At 55.0% G+C, this 24293-nt stretch overlaps 8 protein-coding genes across 8 annotated transcripts; 4 read left to right on the top strand and 4 right to left on the bottom strand.

Moving 5' to 3' along the window:
- Positions 1-1612: 1612 nt before the first annotated feature.
- On the bottom strand, positions 1613-4366 carry UV8b_01467 (uncharacterized protein; the record flags this gene model as incomplete). Its single annotated transcript, XM_043138965.1, has 2 exons — positions 1613-4159; positions 4295-4366. The coding sequence occupies 2 exons, from the start codon at positions 4364-4366 to the stop codon at positions 1613-1615; spliced, it is 2619 nt and encodes an 872-aa protein (XP_042994899.1).
- Positions 4367-6304: 1938 nt separating this feature from the next.
- Positions 6305-7342, top strand: UV8b_01468 (uncharacterized protein; the record flags this gene model as incomplete). Its single annotated transcript, XM_043138966.1, has 1 exon — positions 6305-7342. One exon carries the CDS (start codon positions 6305-6307, stop codon positions 7340-7342), a length of 1038 nt encoding a protein of 345 aa, XP_042994900.1.
- Positions 7343-7738: 396 nt separating this feature from the next.
- Positions 7739-10089, bottom strand: UV8b_01469 (uncharacterized protein; the record flags this gene model as incomplete). The annotated part of the gene is made up of 2 exons (XM_043138967.1): positions 7739-9625; positions 9760-10089. 2 exons carry the CDS (start codon positions 10087-10089, stop codon positions 7739-7741), a joined length of 2217 nt encoding a protein of 738 aa, XP_042994901.1.
- A 1994-nt stretch (positions 10090-12083) lies between these two features.
- UV8b_01470 (uncharacterized protein) lies at positions 12084-14313 on the top strand (the record flags this gene model as incomplete). Its single annotated transcript, XM_043138968.1, has 6 exons — positions 12084-12467; positions 12524-12531; positions 12585-12658; positions 12716-13234; positions 13343-14178; positions 14233-14313. The coding sequence occupies 6 exons, from the start codon at positions 12084-12086 to the stop codon at positions 14311-14313; spliced, it is 1902 nt and encodes a 633-aa protein (XP_042994902.1).
- An 800-nt stretch (positions 14314-15113) lies between these two features.
- Positions 15114-15565, top strand: UV8b_01471 (uncharacterized protein; the record flags this gene model as incomplete). The annotated part of the gene is made up of 2 exons (XM_043138969.1): positions 15114-15276; positions 15348-15565. The coding sequence occupies 2 exons, from the start codon at positions 15114-15116 to the stop codon at positions 15563-15565; spliced, it is 381 nt and encodes a 126-aa protein (XP_042994903.1).
- An 861-nt stretch (positions 15566-16426) lies between these two features.
- Positions 16427-17904, top strand: UV8b_01472 (uncharacterized protein; the record flags this gene model as incomplete). The annotated part of the gene is made up of 2 exons (XM_043138970.1): positions 16427-16604; positions 16781-17904. 2 exons carry the CDS (start codon positions 16427-16429, stop codon positions 17902-17904), a joined length of 1302 nt encoding a protein of 433 aa, XP_042994904.1.
- A 298-nt stretch (positions 17905-18202) lies between these two features.
- UV8b_01473 (uncharacterized protein) lies at positions 18203-19821 on the bottom strand (the record flags this gene model as incomplete). The annotated part of the gene is made up of 4 exons (XM_043138971.1): positions 18203-18380; positions 18510-19042; positions 19130-19509; positions 19629-19821. The coding sequence occupies 4 exons, from the start codon at positions 19819-19821 to the stop codon at positions 18203-18205; spliced, it is 1284 nt and encodes a 427-aa protein (XP_042994905.1).
- Positions 19822-20937: 1116 nt separating this feature from the next.
- Positions 20938-21915, bottom strand: UV8b_01474 (uncharacterized protein; the record flags this gene model as incomplete). The annotated part of the gene is made up of 1 exon (XM_043138972.1): positions 20938-21915. One exon carries the CDS (start codon positions 21913-21915, stop codon positions 20938-20940), a length of 978 nt encoding a protein of 325 aa, XP_042994906.1.
- Positions 21916-24293: the final 2378 nt, after the last annotated feature.

Here is a 24293-nt window from a genome sequence, read left to right on the forward strand (position 1 = left end):
TCCTTTCACAGCCATGCCATTTCTCTCGCTGGCTGCCAGCTGGAGCCGTCTTCCGCCCGGAGCGGCCTTTTACGTCACCCCCAAGCTGCCAGGCGTCATCTTGGTTCCCCAAGACGCCCAAAAAGCTTGGATGCCAGCGTTTGACAAGGCAACGTGTGGTGGGTTGCCTCGACAGGATAGCAGAGGCGTCGCCCACGCTCAGGTCGGACAGCCTCTGCACCTCCGACTTTCAGGGCAACTCACCCGTCTCTTCAGGGAGTCAGGCGCCCCGGTGCTGCATATATCCGTCCCTTGGCCGAGGCCCGTCTCGCGCAGGAAACAGCAACCCAGCAAGAACGTTGGCGAGTCAAGCGCTCCATTGGGGAGGGCTTCGAAAACCTGGCCCCTGTCAAATTCATGGCCGCAGTCTTTTTTTTTCATGCGCAGCGTCCTCGATTGGAGCGTGCGACATTATCATGCTCTCGCCACAAATACCGATGCACCGCCGTGAGTACGGGTGACGTCGCGTAACTCATTGCCAGTCGCAGCTCGCTCGTAACCGGGACATTGACACTGGTCGATCCCTCCTTGCTTGCAGGATTTTTCCTGTCAAAGAAAAAAAAAACGAAGCGGAAACAACAGAGAAAAAGGAAAACAAATGGAGAACCTCCCAAAAACAATATCCTCTTCAGAAAATTCTCTTCTGAAGAGATCAGCTTGCATGACACCTGAGGGATTCGAACCCTCGCCTATTACTAGACCGCGAAACGGGCCAGCCGAAGACTCGGCTGCAACCTGAACACGGCGCCTTAGACCACTCGGCCAAAGTGCCTTTTGCTGATGACTTCCCCGCCGCTTAATCCGACCAAGAGTCCAGAGCAGATTCCCGCTCTCTGGAATACACACGCCGATTGCAACCGCCAAGGGGAAGGACCTTGACTTGCACCCGTGGACAAGGAATTGGAAGCCCGGATGGATGCGCAGCGGGGTTTGCACCGCCCCAGCGCCAAGTGATTCTGGGGATATCGCCGGAAGAGGTCTGGTACATAGTACCGAGGCGTGGCGTTCGTCCGGCGGCGTAGTCATGAGGCCGATTCTTGTGCATGCACACCTAGAAGGAGAAGCGCGCCCCGCAGGTGGGCGTGGTTTTTTAGACCTACGCGGAGCGAAAGAAAATGAGAAAAAAAACGACTGAGGACTCGGCGCCCGTTTCGTCGCAAAATTACTTGCGAAATTACTTTGGCATTAGCTTGGACGGCTGAACCACATGGTATTATATATAACCTTTTCTTTGAATATCCTCTTCCTTGAAAGCCAAACGCCACTCACTTCCTTTCGGTATTTCCTCCCAGCCAATTCTTTAGAGAAGAACGAGTCATGAGAACAAGTCATGATTTTGTACGTGACAAAGCAAACCGATTTCGAGAGCTGCACCGACATGTGCGGGAAGAAGGGGATAACTTGACAAAGAAAAGAAGGACCAAAACGTCGGGTGAAAACAAATGGAAAAGCTTGACAAAGAGAAGGAAGGAGAGACAGAGAGACAGAGAGAGAGTCGACACCATGATTCACGCAATCCCGTGTCCAACTCCCTGCCGCAAAAGGATAAACGCCCCCCCCCACGAGCGGCGTTTCAGTGCAAACGTTCTCTAATGTGCACCGTCGCAGCTATCCCTGCGCAGCACCGCACACTCATCTCGTGCTGGCACCACGGACACCGCACCGTCATGGACAAGGCGCCGGAGAAGCCGTACCGGTCGGCCGGGCTGAAGACGCCTTCGGGGTTCGACATGGCTGCGTACAGATGGCTAGGCATGTCGTGGTAGTACTTGCAGCTGCAGCATTCGACAAAAACCTTGTCAATCGGCAGCCTGTCCGCAGCGCCGAGCACGGGCGCAGGTCTGCGATGCGGAGATTGTCCGCAGACGTCGCTACCCGTCAGAGCTGGGGTGAGTGGCTGACGACGGCCATCCCCGGCGCCGCAAGCGTCATCTGGCAGGACGAATGAGGCGGGCGGGCCGAAGCGCTGCTTCGGAGCGCGAGGCGGCGCGGCGGCTGGCGGCTGCTTGCGAGCTTCTTCCAGGTACGACGCCGCCGACAGCGTGTTGCCCAAGCTTGCTCGTGCGGCACCTCTCTTCCTTGGGGGGATGTTGAGTGGCTGCGCCGGAAGCAGAGGCCCAAAGCTCATGTCGGCGGCGAGGCTTGAGGGGGAGCTGCATCGTTCCACGGGGCCGGGCTTCTGCACTGGAATGTCGTTGAAGACAGCGAGAACCTTTTCTGCGGCTGCCTGGATGGCGTCCTCTCCCTCGACATCCGAGTTCTCCGCACTATGGAGTGGGTACGTCGTGCTCGCGAGGTTGAGACGGGGCACATCCGCGGCGTTGCCGTCCTGTTCAGCCGCCTCCTCTTTATTGCAGGAAACCAGGGACAATTCTCGCTCGGATTGGGGGCGGGAAGTAGCCGGAGTGCTCAAAGATGACGTGGAATGGTCGTCTGAACCGGAATCCTCCGACGAGCTGGTAGGAAGTAAGCCAACGGCGCCACCGGACGCGGATCGCGATGTGCGGCGGGAGTTTCTGGATAGCACGTGTTCCTCGGTCTTGATGGGCTGGATAGTTTTGTTCTTTGGCCTACCTCCCAAGAGAGGAAATGATCGTTGAACGGGTGGGTCAGCCTGCTTGGGGCAAGATTTGGCGTTCGAAAGCAGCGCTTGTTGTCGTAGAGTCGGGGATGGCAACGGAGGTATTGACTCGGCCAAGCTTACGTTCGAGTAGCGCTTGGAGCTCCGACGAGGAGGTGCCGGAGGCGGTGGTGAGGACGGCGCAGTCCTGTAACCAGTTGCGGCGCCAGATGAGGTAGACAAGAGGGAGTCATTGTTACCGTGCTCCTCGGCTCGCTTGCTTTCATCTGGCTTTGGCTCATCAATCTTGGGAGGCGGACTGGACCCGGCTGCGGAAGTGACATGCACCGGTGACGGCGGTGATGGAGCAAGGGGACTGCTCAGAGGCTGCGGGCGTGACCCATGCACAGCTCTGGATAAGCTTTTTTGCTGCTTGCCCGACTCTGCCGCACCCCCCCCGGGTGCCGTGGATGCGGCCACTCCGTCAGGCCGTCTCGTGTCCTGATTTGCATCCATCATGGACCCTGTATGCGTTCCTGGCTCAGGGCCGGCTTTAGCTCGCCAGTTCTCCGCAGTTTCCGCGTTGGGAACGGCAGGAGAAGCGGGGAAGGCAAGGGAGCTGGTCTTGAGATGAATAGCATTAACTCGGGTAATCGGGGGATATCGGCGCCGGACATTGTCGGCACCAGCTGGCGATGCTGGTCCGGATGGTGGAGGAGGAGGCGACTTCACAGGGGTAGACCACCTAAACTCTGGGTTGCCCTTCCGAAGCACGGGGTGAAGATTCGAGTCACCGTGCCCGGGATTGCCGTGAACGGCATGCTGCTGGGCGGCATAGCGCTGAAACTCCAGCTTGATGCCCCCGATAAACCCGGAATCATTTCCCTTGTCGACAGAAGAACGGCGGAACTCAAAAGGCGTCCTGAGCATGGACACGAATGAACTTGATCGACTGCGATCCTTTCGAGGAGGCTTTCTCTCTTGGCTTGAACTGTTGACTGCTGCCGTGCTGTCTGCCCTCTCTCTCCGACGACCTCGCGCAGCATCCGATTCCGAGGCTAGAGCCTGCTGAAGCAACGTCGCGGAGCTAGGTGGCGGCGGTTTTTTGGAAAGCCGAGTGGTTCTTCTGTTGGTCGACTCATTCCTTCCTAGCCTTTTCTCGCTTTTGCGTCGTTCGTACGCCTCCCAGGTAGGAGAGTGGCATCGCGCCGTTTCCTTTGGGGGAAATTCAAAAGCAACTACTTTTGCGTGCTTGCCGTGTTTTTGGGCCGCCGACGACGCTCCGCGCGCAGGAGGAAAAGACTTGCCACCTTCCATGAGCAACTCGGGCGGACTCGTTGCGAGATGTTCTGTCGCATTGACCGCAAGATGTGGGAGCTGAAGAGGAAGGGAGTTATCGTGACGGATTCTGCCCTCCTTTCCCCCGGATTTTAAAACATCGCCCTCAACGCAGCAGATTTGAACGTTCCGGTGGTCGGCAAAAGGCTGTTCGGTGCCGCATCCGGGGAGCGGTAGAGGCTGTGCGTTCGGCTGGGCCGGGTTCGGATGGAGTCGGTCGAACTAGAAGCAAGACGGGAGGAATGTGAGTTCCAAGGGAGGGACTGCTGTGCCAAGTTGCCGAGAAAGTAATGACAGTAGAAAAAAAAAAAAACAGTAAAACAAGACAGCGTTTCAAAAGTGCACTCTTGTGCTCACCATATACTGCTTTTCCAGGTCCAACATCAGTTGCAGGCTGTTGGAGCGTCCATGACGATGCTTGGTGCTCATGGTGGTTAATAAGAGTCCCGTTGGGCAACTGCCAACCAGCGGGCAGCTGCCAGCGGACTGCTCTAGTGTCGTTGAATTGAAAGATTATGGTTCCAGTTGACACCGCGCTAGGCCCGGAAAGGAAGGCCCTTGGAAACTGATGTGCCCCAAGCTCTGCTGGAGGAGGCGATTTGAGATGTGCCCGAACAAATGGTGAGGCATTGGGCAACGGGGGGAGGTTCTCGTCAGTCCATATACTCTCTCGGTTTTCGCATTTCAAATGGCTGGCTCGCAGGGGCGGCTCTTTTGGGTCCGCGTAGTTTCTTCAGGCAGAAGAGAGGGAGGGGGGTCGTTCTTGGTTCCAAAGGGGGGGGGGGGGGGGGGGGTGGGGGATGATGGCCACAAAGAGGCGGAGTGGCTGGCTGCCTTTGGCCGACCGGCGTTAAAATGACGTAATCCTTTCTTGAAGCTTTTTCTTATTCTCTTTCGTCTCTCCTTGTTCGATCCTAAATACCTGATATGTAAGGAGGCGGAGATTGGGCGTCGTTGAAAGTGCGACGTTAAAAACGCAAACTGCGCAAAATAAAATAAAAAATAAATAAAATAAATAAGAAAAAAAGAAACAGGCAAGCAGTTGAGGAGATAATAAGCAAGGCTCACGTACAAAAACCCACAAGCACATGGCTGACCGAACATGACGAAAAGTCGACCTATGAAAGCCAAGACAACATCAGATATGCAGCCGAGCCTGCTGTGGCGCTCGTGTGGAGATCGGCGTCGACGTGCAGGTCTGAATACGAGCCCCGGCGCATTGTTAGTGGGTGGCGGCACGGGTGGGCACTGAAGGAAACACCCGAGCCCTAGCGTTGATGACGGCTTCCAGCTGAGAACTCTGCATTTGGTCTTGGTCTTGTTGGTCTTGTTGGTCTTGTTGGTCTTGTCTAAGCATCTGCCTGGTGGATCGGGCCATTCTGGGGCAAGAAGCGGGGACGGGGGGAAGTACTGGCCCTGGCAGCTGCTTGTACCTCCGGAGTTGGCAGGTTCGGAGGAATTAAGCATCGCAACCACCTGCATGCAATGCAGACAAGGAGCGAAAGCGGAAAAAAAAAAAAAGACAATGACGGCTCGATTACCAAGTTCCAGCCCAAGTTCCAACCCCCTCCAAAACCTGAGCCAATGCAGCCGGGCGCGGACGTGGGCAACCCTCCAGTCTCTTTGTGTTTTGTGTCCGCTTGTTGCTGGCCAGGGATGGCGTGGCAGTATTCCGTACGGTACGGTCAATACATGCGCTCTACGTCCAGGCTACCCAAGGTACGCACTGTGCTCCGTCCGTACTCCGTCCCGTCTGCCTTGCCGATACGAATTGTGGCGTGGCGTGGCGTGGCGTGGCGTGGCGAGGGAGGAGGACCAGGTCAGGTCAGCCCACCTGCGTGCGGCACAGTCCTCCCTCAGTTCGTCCAAGTCCTCGGGGCGGAACCTTCCGCAGACTTTGCCATTGACCTCGATTCGATGGAGGAATGTTCCAGCTTGTCGCTAGCATGATTGATTGATTGATTTGGTCGCAAATTCAATCTGCCTCGGTGCGGAGTACTGCTCGCGCCATTCCATGGAGTGCTTTTTGGGCAAAGCTTGTGCACACCGAAGGGTCAACTGTCAGCCTCCATCCTGCAATCGGACTCTTATCCAATGGCGCAGAACCGAACCATCCGCGACAAGTCGTCAGCAACACAACATGCAACTTCCGGGTTCGACGTTGGCTGCTCCAAGGCTCCTATTCCGGCCATGACCCACGTGTGACGTCGAAGCCGCTCTCGATTAATAAAAGAAAAAAAAAAAGGGGGGGGGGGATATAAGACACACTCCGCAGCAAACACGGGAGTGTTGAAGAAGCAATCCTCATCTCGACGCACCGAGGACACGATACCATCCACCTGGTCCTAACAAAGCAACCCACTCGTCATGGTCATGGCTCTACCGTCCACCATCCGCGCCGTCCACCAGCCCGACAAGCTGTCCCCGCGCCTCGTCCTCACCACAACCCCCCTTCCCACCCCGTCCTCCCCCGCAGAAGTCCTCGTCAAAGTAGCCGCCACGGCCCCCTGCTACAGCGAACTTACCTGGGCCGCCCAGTACCCCGAATCCTTCCCCGCCGACAAGGAGCCCGTCCCGGGACAAGACGTCGCCGGCACAGTCGTCCGCGCCGGCCCCGGCTCGTCCTTCCGCCCTGGCGACGAGGTTTTTTGCCGCATCGCCGCCACCCGCCCCGGCGGCCTGCGCGAGTACACCCTCGCGCTCGAGTCGGAACTCGCCCTGAAACCCGCCGCCCTGGACTGGGTATCGGCCGCTTCCGTCCCGCTCAGCGCCCTGACGGCCTGGCAGGCCCTCTTTGTCAAGGGGAGTCTCGAAAAGAGCGCCCTCTTCGGCGACGAGGCCGCCGGGCAGCGCAACGGCTTGAAAAAGGTCATGGTCACCGCTGCGGGAGGTAGCGTGGGCGGCTTTGCCGTGCAGTTTGCCGCGGCCGCGGGGGCGGCAGCCGTGGTTGGCGTGTGCAGCGCCGACAAGGCGGAGCAGGTGGTCGCCCTGGGAGCAACCGCCGTGGTCGACTACAAGAGGCAGCGCCTTCAGTCGTGGGTGCAGGAGAACCCGGAGGACAGGCAGTTCGACCTGGTGGTGGACTGCGTCGGGGGCGACGCCATGGCCGATCTGTGGGCGGCAGTCAAGGACGGCGGGGAAATCATCAGCGTGTCTGACCTTCCGGATCGAATGCGGCCTGCGGGAAACACCAAGACGCTCAAAAAGAGCGAGTTTTTCATCGTCGAGTCGTTGGGAGCGCAGCTGGCCGAGATTGCGCACCTGGTCGGGCAGGGACGGGTCAGGGCCTTGGTGGACAGCGTGTATGCGTTTGAGGACTTCCAGGCGGCATTTGATAAGCTGGACCGGAGAACGGCAAAGGGCAAGATTGTCATCAAAGTTGGCATGTCACAAGATGGAGCATGAATGGAAAAAAAAAAAAAAAAAAAAAAAAAAAAAAAAAAAAAAAAACAGGAATCCTTCCGTCGCCTGGACGATGGGGGTGCCTACGCGGCCAGGGCCTCTGGAACATGACTGGTCGTGCTAAATTCAAGCCAGACATCCCACATGCAGCCTTCTAATCATGCTGATGATCCCCCCCCCGCCTTCGTTCACGGCGCAACAAAGCTCGAGCCGGCTCGTGCCACCGCATCCAAGGCTTCCTGGCCAGCCAAAGTTCTCACACTCGGCAATACACATAAACTTTTCCATCCCGGCCTGCAAGTCTCACTCATGCTTACGACAAGTGGTGCTCCAAGTCGGCTCCGTCAAAACTCGTCCGGCAATTCATCAGCCATCAGCTTCATAACTCTCATACTACGCTTACAGACGGCTGGACGCCCTCTTCCTCTCGCCTTTCTGGAGGTCAAAACGATCCAAGTTCATCACCTTGTCCCAAGCAGCAACAAAGTCCTTGACAAATCGCTGAGAACCGTCGCAGCTTCCGTACACCTCCGCAACAGCACGCAGCTCAGGGTGAGAGCCAAAGATGAGGTCGTTGCGAGTAGCGCTCCACTTCTTGGCACCAACCTTGCGGTCGAAACCCCCAAACACATCCTCACCGGTCTGTCTCCACTCGGTAGTAGGGTCCAACAGGTTGACGAAGAAATCGTTGGTCAAGACCCCGGGTCGCGAGGTGAAGACACCATGGGCGGAGCCGTCGTAATTCGTGTCCAGGACGCGCAAACCTCCGATGAGGACGGTAAGCTCGGGCGCGGTGAGGGTAAGCAGGTTGGCGCGGTCGACCAAAAGGTGCTCCTGCTTGACGGCGCCGTGAGACTTGCCGTGATTACGGAACCCATCAGCCAAGGGCTGCAGGTAGTTGACAGACTCGATGTCAGTCTGCTCCTGGGTTGCGTCACCGCGGCCGGGGGTGAAGGGAACCTTGATGTCGACTCCGGCATCCCGAGCAGCTTTCTCAACACCAGCCACACCAGCCAGGACAATCAAGTCAGCAATGGAGACGGTCTTGCCGGACTGATTGAAGCGCTTCTGAAGATCCTCAAGAGCACCAAGAACTTTGGACAGCTGGGCGGGGTTGTTGACCTCCCAATCCTTCTGAGGAGCCAGCCGAACGCGGGCACCATTGGCACCGCCGCGCTTATCGCTGCCACGAAACGTAGACGCAGAGGCCCATGCTGTGGAAACGAGCTGAGGCACGGGAATGCCCAGGTTGAGAATCTCCTTCTTGATAGCGGAAATGTCCTTGTCATCAATCAAAGCGTGGCTGACAGATGGTATGGGGTCTTGCCAGAGGAGATCCTCCTTGGGGATCTCCGGCCCTAGGTAACGAGCCTTGGGCCCCATGTCACGGTGCGTGAGCTTGAACCAGGCACGAGCAAAAGCATCGGCGAACTTGTCGGGGTTGGCAAGGAAGTCGCGAGAGATCTTCTCGTATGCAGGGTCAAAACGGAGGGACAGATCGGTGGTCAACATCTTGGGCTTGTGAAACTTGTTGGCATCGTAGGCATCGGGAATAATGAGGTCGTCCGTCTTGGCGACCCACTGATTAGCGCCAGCAGGAGACTTGGTTAGCTCCCAGTCGTACTTGAAGAGATATTCAAAGTACTGGTGACTCCACTGGACGGGAGTCTTTGTCCAAGTGACTTCCAGACCACTGGTAATGGTGTCTGGGCCCTTGCCAGTGCCATAGGTACTGTTCCATCCCAAGCCCTGCTGCTCAATGTTGGCACCCTCAGGTTCCTTGCCGACGTTGGTTGCGGGACCGGCACCGTGGGTCTTGCCGAAAGTGTGACCGCCAGCAATCAAGGCGACAGTCTCCTCGTCGTTCATGGCCATGAGGCCAAAGGTAGTGCGGATGTCATGTGCAGCAGCAACCGGGTCAGGGTTGCCATCAGGACCCTCAGGGTTGACGTATATCAGGCCCATGTGAGAGGCGGCCAGCGGGGATTCGAGCTCACGTTTCTGGAAGTTCTTGTCGCCTTTGTAACGCACGTCGTTGCCCAACCAAGTTTGCTCGCCACCCCAGTAGACGGACTCATCAGCCTCCCAGGCGTCGACACGGCCACCAGCGAAGCCAAAGGTCTTGAAGCCCATGGACTCGAGCGCGACATTGCCAGTCAGAGTCAACAGATCAGCCCACGAGATCTTGTTGCCATACTTTTGCTTGATGGGCCAGAGCAAACGTCTAGCCTTGTCTAGACTGGCATTGTCGGGCCAGCTGTTGAGGGGAGCAAATCTCTGCTGGGCCTATTCAATCGAAATCGCCAAAAAGTTGGGACTTTTTGTTAGTCATGGATTTTTTTAAAGACGAGAGGGAGAAAAAGCAAGGGAAAGACAGCAAGGCAAATGCGTGCCAACAAATGCCAAAGGGGACAACTAACCTGACCGCCGCCACCACGGCCGTCAAAGACTCGGTACGTGCCCGCATGGTGCCAAGCCATTCTGACAAAGAGACCTCCGTAGTGACCAAAGTCGGCAGGCCACCAGTCCTGGGAGTCGGTCATGAGAGCCTTGAGGTCCTTCTTGAGTCCCTCGAAATCGAGGGTCTTGAAAGCAGCAGCATAGTCGAATTCCTCACCTAGAGGGTTGGTGACATTGGTATGCTGGCGGAGGATGTTGAGCTTGACAGTCTCGGGCCACCAGTCGCGGTTTCTGGTACCGCCACCAGCAACGTTGAGCTGAGCTTGAACCGGGCACTTGCTCTCGGACATTGCGATGTGTTCGAGTGATATGGGCAGATGATGTGTGGGCAAAAAAGAAAAAGAGAGGGGTAGAGAAATTTTTGAGGCTCCCTCGCACTGAAGTAAGCTTGGGAAGAGGGGAAGAGGGAGAGGAGGGGAGGAGGAGAGGAGCACAGCGGCTGTGGGAAAGAGCCCGATTCCACGGCCAAGGATCCCGCCGGATCCCGCCTAGCAGGTTTGTGAAGCTCTGCGCCTGGCCAGAGTTGTCTGGGTCACGGACGGACTCGCAGCAGTCAATGCAAAAAAGAGTGTACCAATGATGGATACACCTCCTTGCTCCACTTGCTGTGGCCCAGAGACCAGGGCGCCACTTTTTGGGGCTTCATAGCCAATGGCTGGCCTTTCGTTGGTCACCCGGAGCGCTACACCAAGATTGGAGCTTCTAGAGGCTTGGCATACCCTGTCGCCTACTCGCGGCAACACGACACTTGGTGCAAAACCACCAGACAGACAGGATGCAGTGCGAAAATAGGGCTTGGGGTCTGGTCTGGCTCTATTGGAGAAGCGTCATTAACTGACATGAATGAGTCTGGTCTTTTTCCTTTTTGGATGGAAATCCGTGCAGAACAGTTGACGAGATGGAAGGATGGAAGGCGCCACCGATAACTTGCCCACCGCACGAGCTGCCCCGCCCTTACCCCTCACCTCACCTCACCTTACCTCACCTCACCTGTCAGGTACCGAGGTGGGTGCTACCTGGTAAAAGGTACTTAGAGTAGAGCACATGTACTCACAAACACGAGGGCCGTTGTTCACGTCAGATGTCAGACAGGGAAGAGCGAGACCCAAGAACCCCAGGGCCCGGGGAGCGCAATTGCAAGCAGTCCCGTCAAGCCCATGTTCATGTTACCTCACCGCAGGCTCACGGACGTCGTTGCAATTGGCAAATTCTGTCCGTACGCTCCGTACGGGGCACATACCCATCGAATCCTGTCTGGTTGCCATGGCCACTGTGGGGAGACCAGAACCAGATTTCTCCACCTTGAGTGCTTCGTATTTGGTACCTCCTAAGGAACTGCCTGTAGATTGGTGAGTCAGCCACGTGGCTGAACTGAATTCCACAGAGCCCGAGCCAGCTTGTTGACCAATCCTCGTGCGACGGCGTTTCATTTCGGCCGTCCAACTTCACTACTACAACAGTCTACTCCACGTTCGTCGAGTCGGATATTTCAACGGTGGATCAACCGACATCCATTCAAATTCCTTCATCATGGAAAGACGGTGGCCGTGCGCCTCGAGCTTAATGCGCAGGAACATCACGGATAGACTCATCAGTCCGTTCCCGTAAACAGCATCCGGCAAAGCTGCCTTTGCTTCGAGAAAAGGTCGACACTATCGTCGCATCTGCCATCATGTCGAGGGGCTTGACAGCATGGGTGGATGCGCCGGATGAGCCATTCATCTTAACATCGTGCATTGCAGACGGCTATCCCATCGCCTCTCGAGTGATGCACTTGGTTGCGAGGGCTGTTGTGCATTTTTATATGTGGAACTTGGGAAACCTCGCTTTTCTCTTCATTTTTTTTTTTGCCTACTAACATGCACGTCGAAAACGCAGTGCTATCCTCTGGATTTCGAGTTTGGCCGGCAAATTGAGGCAAAAGCATCGTTGTTGTCGGCCTGTTGTTAAGAAGATAGCATCAGGATTCAAGACCGCTATTTTTCAGCAGACGAGAAAATCGCCCTCCTGGACGCTGGCACAGAAGATGGATAGCCATAGCCCGCTGCCTTGAGGCCTTGTCGCTCTCAAGTTCCGGTTATGTGGACGGCGATTCCACAACTTCTCAACCTACACATACTTGGGCCGAGCAAAGTCCATCCGAGCTTAGGCCGTGTTCACGTGACTGGTCATACCAAAGTGGAAGTGCGAAACCAGCCCCGCTCGTAGATTGGGACTACAAGTAAATTCTGCGTCATGCTTCATCTAAGAAATATATTCGACGTTGACTTCTCTTTGCAACATAATGGCGGAGTCAGGATCAGAACTGCCGGTGGAAGCTATGGCTCAGCTTCTTCTTGACGAAGAAACTGGCGAAATGGTTTCCAAAAGAGAACTAAAAAAACGCCAACAAAAACGTGCGAGGAAGACGACAGCCGCAGCCACGCGCGCTGAGAAAGAAAAAAAAAACCCCAAAAAGGAAACCACACAACAGGCCCAGGCGGATGAAATACGGACTGACCCTGAAGCCATGTTTAAACAAGGCTTCCTCGCAGATATTTACAAGGAGATTCCTGCCAAAGAAGTCGTCACTCGTTTCCCGCCTGAACCAAATGGGTTTCTACACCTTGGCCACGCCAAAGCCATCTCGATCGACTTTGGGTTTGCCCGCTACCACGGCGGCAAAACGGCAAGTCTTGTAGTCTTGGAGATCACTCAATGACCCAGAGCTAATATGGGCCACAGATTCTCAGGCAAGATATCTGCACTGCTGCATAATAAAGAGTCTCAACTAAGAATTTTCAAGATTCGACGATACCAATCCGGATGCCGAGGAGCAAGGCTTTGTGGATTCCATCAAAGAGACAATAAGATGGCTAGGCATGGCCTATCGTTCACTCTGCGTTACTTTATTACACTAACATATGTTGCAATCAGGGTACACTCCCCATGCCATCACATACTCGAGCGATAACTTCCAAAAGCTTTACGATTATGCCGAACAATTGATCGAGCTTGGAAAGGCTTACGTCTGTCACTGCAACGATGCGGAGATCAAACGACAGCGAGGCGGCCACGAAGGCAAGGAGGGCCCTAGATACAGATGCGATCACGCTGAGCAGGACGTATCGACCAATATGGAAAAGTTCCGCATGATGCGCGATGGCAAATACGAGCCGAGGGCTGCCTTTTTGCGAATGAAACAAGACATCACAAACCCAAATCCGCAGATGTGGGATCTTGCGGCGTATCGTATTCCCAAGGATCAGACTCCGCATCATCGAACAGGAGATCAATGGAAAATATACCCAACCTACGATTTCGCGCACTGTCTCTGCGACAGTTTGGAAGGAATCACTCACAGTCTGTGCACGTCAGAATTTGTGTTGTCACGGGAGAGTTATGAGTGGCTCAACAAGAGCCTCAAAGTCTACGAACCGAAGCAGAGAGAGTTTGGTAGGTGATAAAACTGTCTTGATCATACACCAGGATCAATAAATGCTATTAGAAAGACGGCAGTTACGTGCCATTCGGGTCAGGGGCTTTGAAGTTGACATTTTTTAGGTCGACTGAATCTCAACGGCACTATCATGAGCAAACGAGGACTCGCGGCATTGGTCGACGAGAAAATTGTCCGTGGCTGGGATGATCCTAGGCTCTACACCCTGAACGCACTCCGTCGTCGGGGTATTCCTCCTGGTGCAATTTTGTCCTTTATCAATCAACTTGGTGTCACAACTTCGCGAACCTTTATACAAGTGGCGCGGTTCGAGCAATCTGTTCGGAAATACCTGGAAACGACAGTGCCTCGTCTGATGCTTGTTCTGGATCCCGTGCCTTTGGTCATTGAGAACTCGATCGATCCTGCAGATGCCGAATGCCGTATTCCGTTTTCGACGAAAGACCCGGAAATGGGTGGTTATGCCCAGCGCTTGACGCAGACTATTTTCATTGATCGGGCCGATTTCCGAGAGACAGACAGCAAAGACTATTTCCGTCTGGCACCTGGAAAAACAGTAGGGCTCTTTCAAGCACCATATCCTGTCAAGGCGGTGAGCTTTACCAAGAACGCGTCGATGGGCCAAGTCACCGAGATTCGGGGAATATTCGACAAGGACGGCAAGAAGCCCAAGGCATTTATCCATTGGGTGCCGGAGGGTTCTAGATCAGTGCAAGTCCGGGTGCACAGCCCTCTCTTCAAGTCAGACAACCCGATGCAAGCCGGAGGCGGGTTCAAAAGTGACATACGCCCCAATAGCGAAACGATATATAGCAACTCCCTGATTTCTACTGGATTTGACGAAGTGCGCAGAACGGGTCCGTGGCCCAAAGCTTCTAATAACAGTGAATCCGATGCCCCTGAAAGCATCAGGTTCCAAGCTATGCGCATTGGCTACTTTGTAAGTTATGCAATACTTTCCGCAGTTCCGGTTGCCCTCTAAGATACTTTGCAGACGGTCGACTCCGATACTACCGAGGATCATGTGATCCTGAACCGCATCGTTTCGCTCAAGGAAGACAATGCCAAGAACTGAATGTAGTTGGTAATATTGATTATAGATAAACGGTATGCCTAGAATAGCCTCACCATAAAGAGATTAAAAAAAATAGCCTTGCATTCTTAACCCGTCCAAAACCCTGTTTATAACTGTATATTATCTAGCATGCTGACGACCTCTGATGTCGGACGGATATAACAATTAAAACAATAGGCCGTAGCATATATACCAATAACCGCCGAGTTGATGTTTAAGCGCCAATTCTATAGAAGCCAAGACGCTAGTACGGAAGCGAAACATACTATTGATGCATCTTGGACGGCTGGAGTGTGAAGGACCCATGAATATTCACTTACGCCGCAGAAACCCGTGATTAGGCGCCCAGCAGGTTACTGCTGGTAGGCCAGGTCCACTTCATCCACTCTGGTAACGAAGCGGGTGATATAGAGATTCTCGCACCAAAAGTGTTTACGTGTGGCACGATTGGGCTACGTTTACTGTGCTAGGTTCTTTGTTTCCCGCTCGGGCGCTTAGAAGCGCCATCAGAAGGATTGTTCTGGGAAAGAATTTCCGACTCTACTGTGTTGAATACTCAGTCTGCCGCTGGGAAGCTTCTGCGATACGCTGGTTGAGGCCATCCTTCCCTGATGTTGGCTATACGAAGGCAACCGATATTAGCGTTCTTTTCCCCGACGAGGAATAATAATCCAGCCATGGTGAACGAAGTCGTCTATAAAGAGGGTTATGCACGCCAGCCTGTTCATCCACTGCTCCTCATTTGCATACCCATTTTCGTTGCAGGGTGTAATCTGTATACCATTTTGTCAACCTTGAGGATGTCGGGTCAATATCAAGGCTATACCTCTTACGAGGAGATCGCGAATTGCGAGGCACGCATCAGGGCACTCTCCCGGGAGAAGGAGGGCAGGTTGTCAAGGTACAACGACAGCATTGCCTGCTACAACCAAGATATCAGAGACGGCCGTTCGCAAAAGACGAGTAAGTAAAACTCGGCTAGTCTTTTGAGATCAAACACTAATCGACTTTGGCGCTAATCTTTGGCTGTTCAGTTAAGAAATCTCTTGCGCGGGTGAAGAAATTCGAAGAGCAGATCGGAGATATCGAAGTGGCCATGTTTGATGCTCAGAGGAAACTTGCTGAGCTCAATCGTCGCCTGCGGCAAGAAAATGTTGTGACCACTATCACAGGCGAGATTGTCCCTGCAGAAATTCAGGCCAACATTGCCTATCAGCTCTACCAACAGCAAAACAAACCAAGGCGCAGATAGGGGATATCAGACGAGGTCATTCTTGGGGGATCACCTAGTGCGGGCATGATTTGAATTCTTTTAGACGTACTGCTATGGTACTTGTATTGATTGTTACGGGCACCTTTATATCGGTGCCTTTGTCTGGACGCTAGTAGATTCCATCATTGACTATGGTATAAGTATGTAAATGTGCGCCCCATGACCGGTCGGGAACTACCACATAGCCTTGGGGATAGAGATTACAGACAGATGTCCTTTACTAACACGGCAGCTTGCAGCATCAGTACCTTCTTGCACCATATAGGAACCACATCCCGGAACCATTTCCACCATTCTATGCAGTTGAGGGTATATCGGCTGCCTACTTTCCAATCCTTTGCGTCTTGCAAAACAGATGCCATATCGAGATGATCCATTTATGATTTGATCTCGCTTTCCATCACTGAACCGTTCGTACCCCATGACACGAGTGCATCGCAGCCTGCAGCTATGCAATTTAGCCCGGACCGCCCATCCGGGAATCAGAGTTCCATCGCCGCGACGCTACTGCAGGAACAAAGCAACCCACCCAATGGCGGTTCCCGCACCCCCGTTATGACGGCGACCTTTGCGCACAGGGGGCGCGTACGCATCCAGGGGGCTGGCCAACTCGACTAGATTCTGCGAACGACGACTTCTTCATCGGAAGCTTTGCTGGGCCCGGCGTTGCATGCAAGCCTGGAAAGGGGGTCGGACAAGCTTGGTATAAAGCCGGACAGGCGTGGCTTTGCTTGCTTGCCTTGCCGACCTGGCGTGTGGGAAAACATCTTGCTTCTTTCTGCTTGGCGTTTTCGAAGAAAAAAAAAAAAAACATCAACATCTTCTGGGCGCCACGCCACGATGGCGGCGCTGGTGCTTTTCGTCGTCGCCTTTGCGCTGGCAGCTGCGGCGCCGGTGCCCGTTCAGGAGCCAGGGAGCCATGGGAATCATAGCGGCACGCATCTACTACGCCCGCTGACGTTTGGTCGGGACGGGACATTCCAGCTCTCCATTTTCGAGGATCTGCATTTTGGAGAAAGTAAGCCTTTTGCTGTCTATATGCGTGCCTTTTCAAAAACACCCCTACACACTCGCAACCGCATTCCACACTTCATCTTGAAGCCCCCCCGCCCCCTACCTTCCTTGCCGGATACATTCACATCACCGCACCGCGCTTGTACACATCCTCTTTTGACCGTTTGTCCTGTGTCCCAGACGCCTGGGACCAATGGGGCCCCCAGCAAGACATCAACTCGGTCCGCGTCATCAACGCGGTCCTCGACTCGGAGCGCGCAACCAACCTGGCCATCCTCAACGGCGACCTCATCACCGGCGAAAACACCTACCTCGGCAACAGCACCCACTACGTCGACCAGATCGTCGCGCCGTTTGTGCGCCGCGGCCTCTCCTGGGCGTCCGCCTACGGCAACCACGACCACAGCTTCAACCTCTCCGCGTCGGGCATCCTCGCCCGCGAGCAGGCCTTTGCGGGGTGTCGCACCAGGAGCATGGTGTCGGGCAGAAACGCGGGCGTGTCCAACTACCACCTCCCCGTGTACTCGCCGGACTGCGCCGCGCGCCACTGTGCCCCCGAGCTGCTCCTCTGGTTCTTCGACTCCCGCGGCGGAGCCTACTTTCGCGAGAGAGACTCCGAGGGGCGCCGGGTCGCGCAGCCCGACTGGGTGGACGTCTCCGTGGTGGATTGGTTCCGCGCCGAAAACGCGCGCATCGGAGCGGAGTTCGGGGGCAGAACCATCCCGTCCTTGGCGTTTGTGCATATTCCCACGAATGCGTCGTTTGCGCTGCAGCAGGAGCGCGGGACGGGGAGCGTCCACCCCAACTACCAGCCCGGCGTGAATGACGACTACCCCCTTGCGCAGCAGGCCCAGGGGTGGTGTGCGGATGGCCGCAGCGACGGCGGGTGCGCCTATGGCGGGCAGGACGTCCCCTTCATGCAGGCCATCGCGTCGACGGCGGGACTCATCGGCGTCTTCTCGGGGCATGACCACGGCGCGACCTGGTGTTACAAGTGGGACCGTCTGGTCCCCGGAATGACGGTCGCCGGCAACGGGGTCAATCTGTGCTTCGGGCAACACTCTGGATATGGAGGCTACGGGTCATGGATCCGAGGCTCAAGGCAGGTTCGCGTGTCGAGGGCCGCTCTGCGACACGGGTGGCAGGCAGAGACGTGGATTCGGCTCGAGAGCGCGGCCGTGGTCGGGCATGTGACTCTGAACGCGACGTATGGGAGGGACTGGTACCCTGCTACGCCGAATGACAAGACGGGATGTCCGACGTGCAACTACACCGTCATCAGCCCGGGACCGAGGAGACGCTGATTACCGGCGGCATATCGGCCATGTCAAGAGTGTGTGTGTGTGGGCCGGCCGTTCCATGCATGGTAGGCAGAGGCGAAAGCTTCACCTCGGGTGGTTCGATTGAGTTTACTTGGCAACAGGTTAGCGCAAGACATTGGGATAATGGACTGCGCCCAGGCAAGAAGGGTGTGTGTGTGTATTTGTGTATTACCAGATGTAGATGCATTAAAAATGTACGTAGGCAACACCTGCCGCAACGCCCAAAAAACACAGCCATCGAGGCGTTTTCATCCCATAGTAAGCGTCGAAGCTTCTCTTGTCAGGCACTCGAAACTTTGCTCCACTCCTTGCACATGCCGAAAAACGTCCGGCAAAACTTGCCGTATTCAACGACGGCATCGAATCGGTGCCACGATCCCATCGAGTGGTGAGCCAGCCTGGCGTCCGGGTGCGTGTACGGCTTGGAGCCCATATTACCGTATCTGCCGCGGCCAGGGCTAAGCGCAAGGTTAGCAAAGCAATCCACAGCGCAGCGCGAAAAGAGCACAAGGATAGCAGCAGGCAAGACGAGCCCGCGCAGATGTAGATGCTCGGGCGGCAGTGCGCAGCACACGCAAGTCGCTTACCTGAATCCAGTAATGGGCAAGACAAGGACATCAGATGCCAGCTTTGCCCGCCCACCATCCTTCAAGCCCGTCAATGCGTTCCACCTCAGCCCGACCTGCTTCTTGAGCCAGGTCATGGCGGTTTCTGTCACGGCAGCCGGACCCGTGCGCGTCAAAGGATCGTGTTCCTTGGCTTGTCGGCCGCTCGACGTCTGCAGCGCCTCCTTGGACTCCCTCTTGAGCTGGTCCCGCAGACGGTCCATGAATCGGTACAGAACGGGGTGCTGGCGCGCCGACGCCATCGCCCAGTTGGTCAGCTGGACCGGGAAATTGTAGCCCATGCGCCAGTGGCGGTCTGATTTCGGATCCGTATCAGCTTCCAGGCCCAAGAGAAGATTCACCGGCCGCGGTGGGTCTTTGGTCTTTTGCTCGTCCGACGCCTGGAACTCCTGGCCGTACGTGTCTCCTGTCACGCTGTCGGTCCAGAGAGATACATCTTCTTCCCGGATCCAGTCCGCAGGGTGTTGGAGCGGTACGGTATCCACGTCGCCATACTGTTTACCCTGGTTAGCCATGGACGTCTGCACATCCAGCGATTGCACCGGGAGCCTCCATGAAAGCAGCAATACGGTTGAACATACAATGCCTCCGTACCATTTGCAGACTAGAATCCTGAAAATGTCCACCTTTTCGACCTGCGAGAAGAGCTTGTGGAAATCCTCGACCCAGCCTTTTTCCTTCTCCTTGACCAGCATATCCACTCCGCTGTCCACCCACCAGAAGTAGGCCATCTCGCGGTACGTATCGTTTGCCGAAATGCTGTAGCGAAGCCATGTCTCGATGTAGGTCAAAAGCTGGTCATTCAATCTGGAGAGGTCGTTGTCGTTCCATTTCTGGTGGACGATGAGTGGAATGTTCGAGTAGGGGACTAGCTTGGCTGTCTCGGAGGCCAGCTGGGCTGCTTCAACGATGTTTTGCGGTTCGGCATGTTCGCCCTGCCATGATTTGGGGATGAACCAGGCTGGAACACACAAGTCGCGTTAGTCCGACGAGCCTCGCACGGCAACCATGAATCCATCAAATTAGAAGCCACAGAGTAGCATCATACTGATGGTTCCAGGGAGCGGTCGGCAAACGTACCTCCTCCTTTCTTATCCGACAGCTGGATATGCTTCCAAGCCAAGGGAAACCTCTGTTGAATGGCCCCCTTGGTCAACAGCCGTGGCGCCCTCCTCGATCCGGATAGAAGCGACCAGATTATCAGGCAAAACACCAGGCTGCCCAGCCAAGCGATCCGAGGTCGGACCCTCGAGAGCCGCGGCGCCACCAGCATGGCTGTCTCTGGAGGATCTGAACAGCAGATATCGATGAGGTATGTTGTTGTGCTGCAGGACCGGTTCGTGGTACTCGGCAAGATTCAGCAGGTAACCAAAGCGGCGCAGCGTCGCATGCTGAGCTGGTTGACTGCTGGCCTTCAATTTCTCTTTGCTCGGAAATTAAATAAATATACAGCTGAACAATGTCAAGAAAAGAAATGAAACGAACGGATGAGAAGGAAAAGACGCGGCAATTCTCGCTGGGGACAGTTGCCAGAGAATTGCCAGGACGAACGAGGCTCTGGGCGCTTTTTGTAGGGGCAAAGCTTGGCAGGTCAACCAGACGTCAGCTCAGCGTCAATGCGGCAGGGGGGGGCACAGGGGGGTTCAACTGGGGCGGAAACACCAGACTCCACTGACCCCCTGCTGTGGCCCAGAGAATCCCAGGCCATGTTTTCAGTGCTCTTGCAACGGGACCAAAACAGAAACGGATGAAACATGTTGACCAACAAATAAACCATCACGATCCAAGGGTAGGAATTTCTGCCATCTTTGTAAAGGGCATCAGCTCCTACTCCTTGCAAGATTTGAGACTGTCGTTATGGAAGGCGGAAGCTTATTTCGTGTCAGACCCCGAGTTGCGACATCCAATGTTTGCGTAAACATTGAGGCTCCGGGAGAAGGCAGACACGTGATCCATTACCAGGCCGAAGCTCAGCGCCACCCGCGCAGCCGAGTTTTATTTAGACCATGGTCCGTTATCAGGAGGGCACGCCAACAATCACAGACGGGGCCTTCAAATTGCACGACTTCACACCCGTTGCTGCATGCCTGCGGTATGCTTACGGTATGCTTGCGGCACGCTAGAGACAGGGCACGTCTTCATGTTTGCAACACTGCAGTTAGTTGGCTTGATTCTCAGGTGATTACGTTGCCATTAGTCGGACCATGCGTCCAGTATCGTTCTATGTACAATTCGCTCAAGAAAACCAAGTATGAATGTAAATGTGACATGTAGCAGCATGTGGGCCGTCTCCTCCGCATGCGCAAGGCAAAGCAAAGCAAAAAAAAAAGTGCCGAAGCCAAGCCAGAGCAATGGTCGTGATTAGGACGGGTTGGGAGGGGGGGAATATCTAAAATCGTCGCAGGAGCGACTTTCTCCTTAAAAACAGCGCCAGCGCGACTCCCACGAAGAAGAAGAATATCAGGTTGATCCGACTGCCCAGGGTCACAATCAGCTTCGCATCGTACGAGTGCCACGACGAGCTGCCCAGGTGGTCGAAAATGGGGGTCGAGGCCCGTCCGTTTAAGCTGTGCATGGGGCCGGGCAGGATCTTGAGGTCGGTCCGATTCGACTCGTAAACGTGGATGACTGATGCAAAGTGGCATCCCGTGCTGAACATGACGGTCGCATAGGGCAAGCCGAGCCACTGCTTATTGTACACCGTCAGGTTGCGGACAATGTCGCCGACAAAGCTGTTTCCCCTGCTGGCCATCATGAAGCCAATGGAAAAGCCGGTGGGATGCGCCTCGGGCGCGACGAAAGGAAAGCGACGCAACGGCCCGAGACCTCGCTTGCACTTGAGGTCCATGTCCAGAATCACGCCGCCGTACGCGTACAAGAGCATATATCTCAGAGCATCGATCCGCTCAACCGGGTAGTGGTAATTGTCCCAGAGCTCCTTCATCTCGGGGAACTTTTCCGAGACAAACCGACCGGCGTTGTCGTCGGTCCAAATGTGCGATTCCCAGCCGGGATGAATGTCAAGGCAGCTTTGCACAGCATGTCCCCATCGGCTCTTCCATCGGCCTTCGTTGTCCCCGAGGGCGATGTGGTGCAGAATGGGAGGGACGAGGTCCTCGTAGGGTTGGGCACTGATCTGGTTCCTGTCGTATGTGGCAAAGGTCACGTCGAAGTCGTCGTTGCTCTCCGAGAGAATAAACTGGGAGGCGTTGTCGTGCCAAAACAAGCGCAGAGCGGCTAGAGTCCATGTCGTGTAGAGGAGATGGCGACCAAACCACGCGGCCAGAATTAGAGCGATTAGTGCCGCCCCGAGGATTGAGCGATATCTCCATGCGGGCTGATTCCGCGAATAGTGTGATTTCAGCATAATGATAAAGAGGTTTCGCTTATTGCTTCGGGTCGACTGCGTTGGAATCTACTGCTGAGCTTCGGCAAGTTTGAACGAGGCGATATTATGATGAAAAAGGCCAAGGTACTGAGCACAAGTTCCCCCGCCAAAAAAAAATGTAAAAAAAAAAAACCGCGTCTAGAAACCGAGCGATTGCCAAGGATAAATATTACAAGACTATATCTTTTCATTCCGCAGTCGCCCGGACAGAATCGATCGAATTCGAGCGGTTTCGCGGGGACTTGAGGACAAGGAGATGCACAACCAAGATGATGGCACACCTGAAAATGCAAGGGCAGCTGAGAGTCGACGGTGGGTCGGTCAATGGCGGACTATCGAGGGATTGACCGGACAATATTGGGCGACGATCTCGGCTACGAGACAGCGATGCAAGTTTTTATCAGTCGAGAGTCGCAGGCATATTGACGTGAACCAGGGATCCGAAATCGTCAGTCGTTATCGTAGGGGGTGCAGTCGAGGAAGAAGACGGCGTCGGAGAGGCCTGTCGCTGGAAAAAAAAGTGACTTGACGTCAAGAGTTTTGAGATTTGTCCGAGAAGAAAAAAGGAGCGTGTAGGTTTGGCGGTGCAGGTCTGCGTCAACCCAATTCAGAGCCGGACAAGATGGAGCGGGATAAAAGGCGCAGGAGAGAAAAGGATCAGAGGCTTGAATGCCAGGCAGGCAAGGCAGCACGAGATTTCAGCACAGAAATAAGATGAGGCAGGACAAGGCAGAAACCAGACGACGGACGAGTGGACAGACAGGGAATGAGCGTGGGGACCAGGAAGGGCGGGCTGAGGGACAATGACCAGGCGACAAGGCTTGGGGGAGACATGGGAGTGGGAAGTCATGTGGGGGGCGCTTTTGGGGGGGGGGGGGGGGGTGGTGCGAGGACAAGGTGCGACCAGACGCTATCAATTGGTGCTGGAGTCCTGGAATCTTGAAGCTTGTGCTGGTGGAAATTACTTGACACTACTGACCAAACAAAAAACAGACCACCAGACAGACAGAGACACCAGACACCAGACACCAGCAGCACAGCACAGCACAGCACAGCACAGCACAGCACAGCACAGCACAGCACATGCCCCCCACTCGGCTCTTGCAGCCTCCTTGCATGCAAGTCGAGGGTCTAGGCCTTGAGCAGCACAAGCCATTGGCCAGAGTCTTCGGGAAGAGCCACCTTGCAGCCACAACCTGCCCCAGCCTCACGACCGACTATTGGAGCAATAACCGGCTGGCTGCTTCTTCAAGACAAATAACTCGGTACCTTGAGCTGCACTTGTTCTGCCAAAGCGGCCCGCGAATTAGCACGAGTTTCCCGTCACATTGCGAATTCAAGTAAGCCTGGCTAGTGACTCACCGTGACGAAGAACAAAAAAAAGAAAAAAGCATCGGTCCCTTCCCTAGGTAGGTGCCTAGGGGTCAATAGGAGCGCGGGTATTCCCAGTCCAGGCCGCACTGACGTGCTCGTGCCCCTATGTACTACCTACCCCGTACGCCAGCCTGCCAAAACCCAAAACCCAAAAAAAAAAAAAAAAAAAAAAAAAAAAAAGGACCCTCCACGTCATCTCGGGGTATGGCGCGCGCATCGGCGGCTTGTGCTGGAGAGTCTCTGATGAAGGAGGTGAAATATCATGCAACTAATAACTGTCACGCACGGCAAGCAGGCCAGCTCGCTGGCAACGCAGCAACGCACACCTGGCTATTCAGTCCCCTCAAGACCTGTCATATCTAGGTACCTAGGTACCTGGTATGTGGTCCATGCTGATCACGCCTTTGTTGCATCTTGGGGTACCTACGGGTCACTATTCACCTTGGCAGGTTATTCCGAACAGAGCAATTCGCCAAGAACGCCAAGAACGCCAAGCTCTGACAAGCATAAAAAAGGGGCCATTTTGCCGAGAGCCGCTTGCCACTGCCCCTTTTCCCTGCCAACCTGCCAGCCTGCTGACGGCTGCGTTGATTTTTCCTCCGTACGGAGTACTCCGGACACCCACCGTGCCAGGTAAGTTACCTGATTGAGTGGGCGGAGTGGGGCCATACATAGGTACATACCTACTACCTAGGTATGTAGGTACCTACCTCCTAGGTGGTAGTGATCTCATCGCCCAACGACGTTGTCGCCCTCCTTCGCGCAGCAAGAAATGAGAGTGACAGGAAGGGCCAATTCTTGGCGCAGGACGGATTGAGCGCACACCGACGCTCACCTTGGCAGTGGCACTGCTGTGACGGGTTCTTTTTACCGTTCAACCAACAAAACGGGCTGGAGGGGGAAGCCGACCACTAGATTGGCGGGACAAAAGGTCTGAATTGTTTAAAGAGGGCCCGAGGACAGGACAACCGTAAAGGTCCAAG

The sequence above is a fragment of the Ustilaginoidea virens genome, chromosome 1, assembly GCF_000687475.1.
Source record: "Ustilaginoidea virens chromosome 1, complete sequence".
Lineage (NCBI taxonomy): Eukaryota > Fungi > Ascomycota > Sordariomycetes > Hypocreales > Clavicipitaceae > Ustilaginoidea > Ustilaginoidea virens.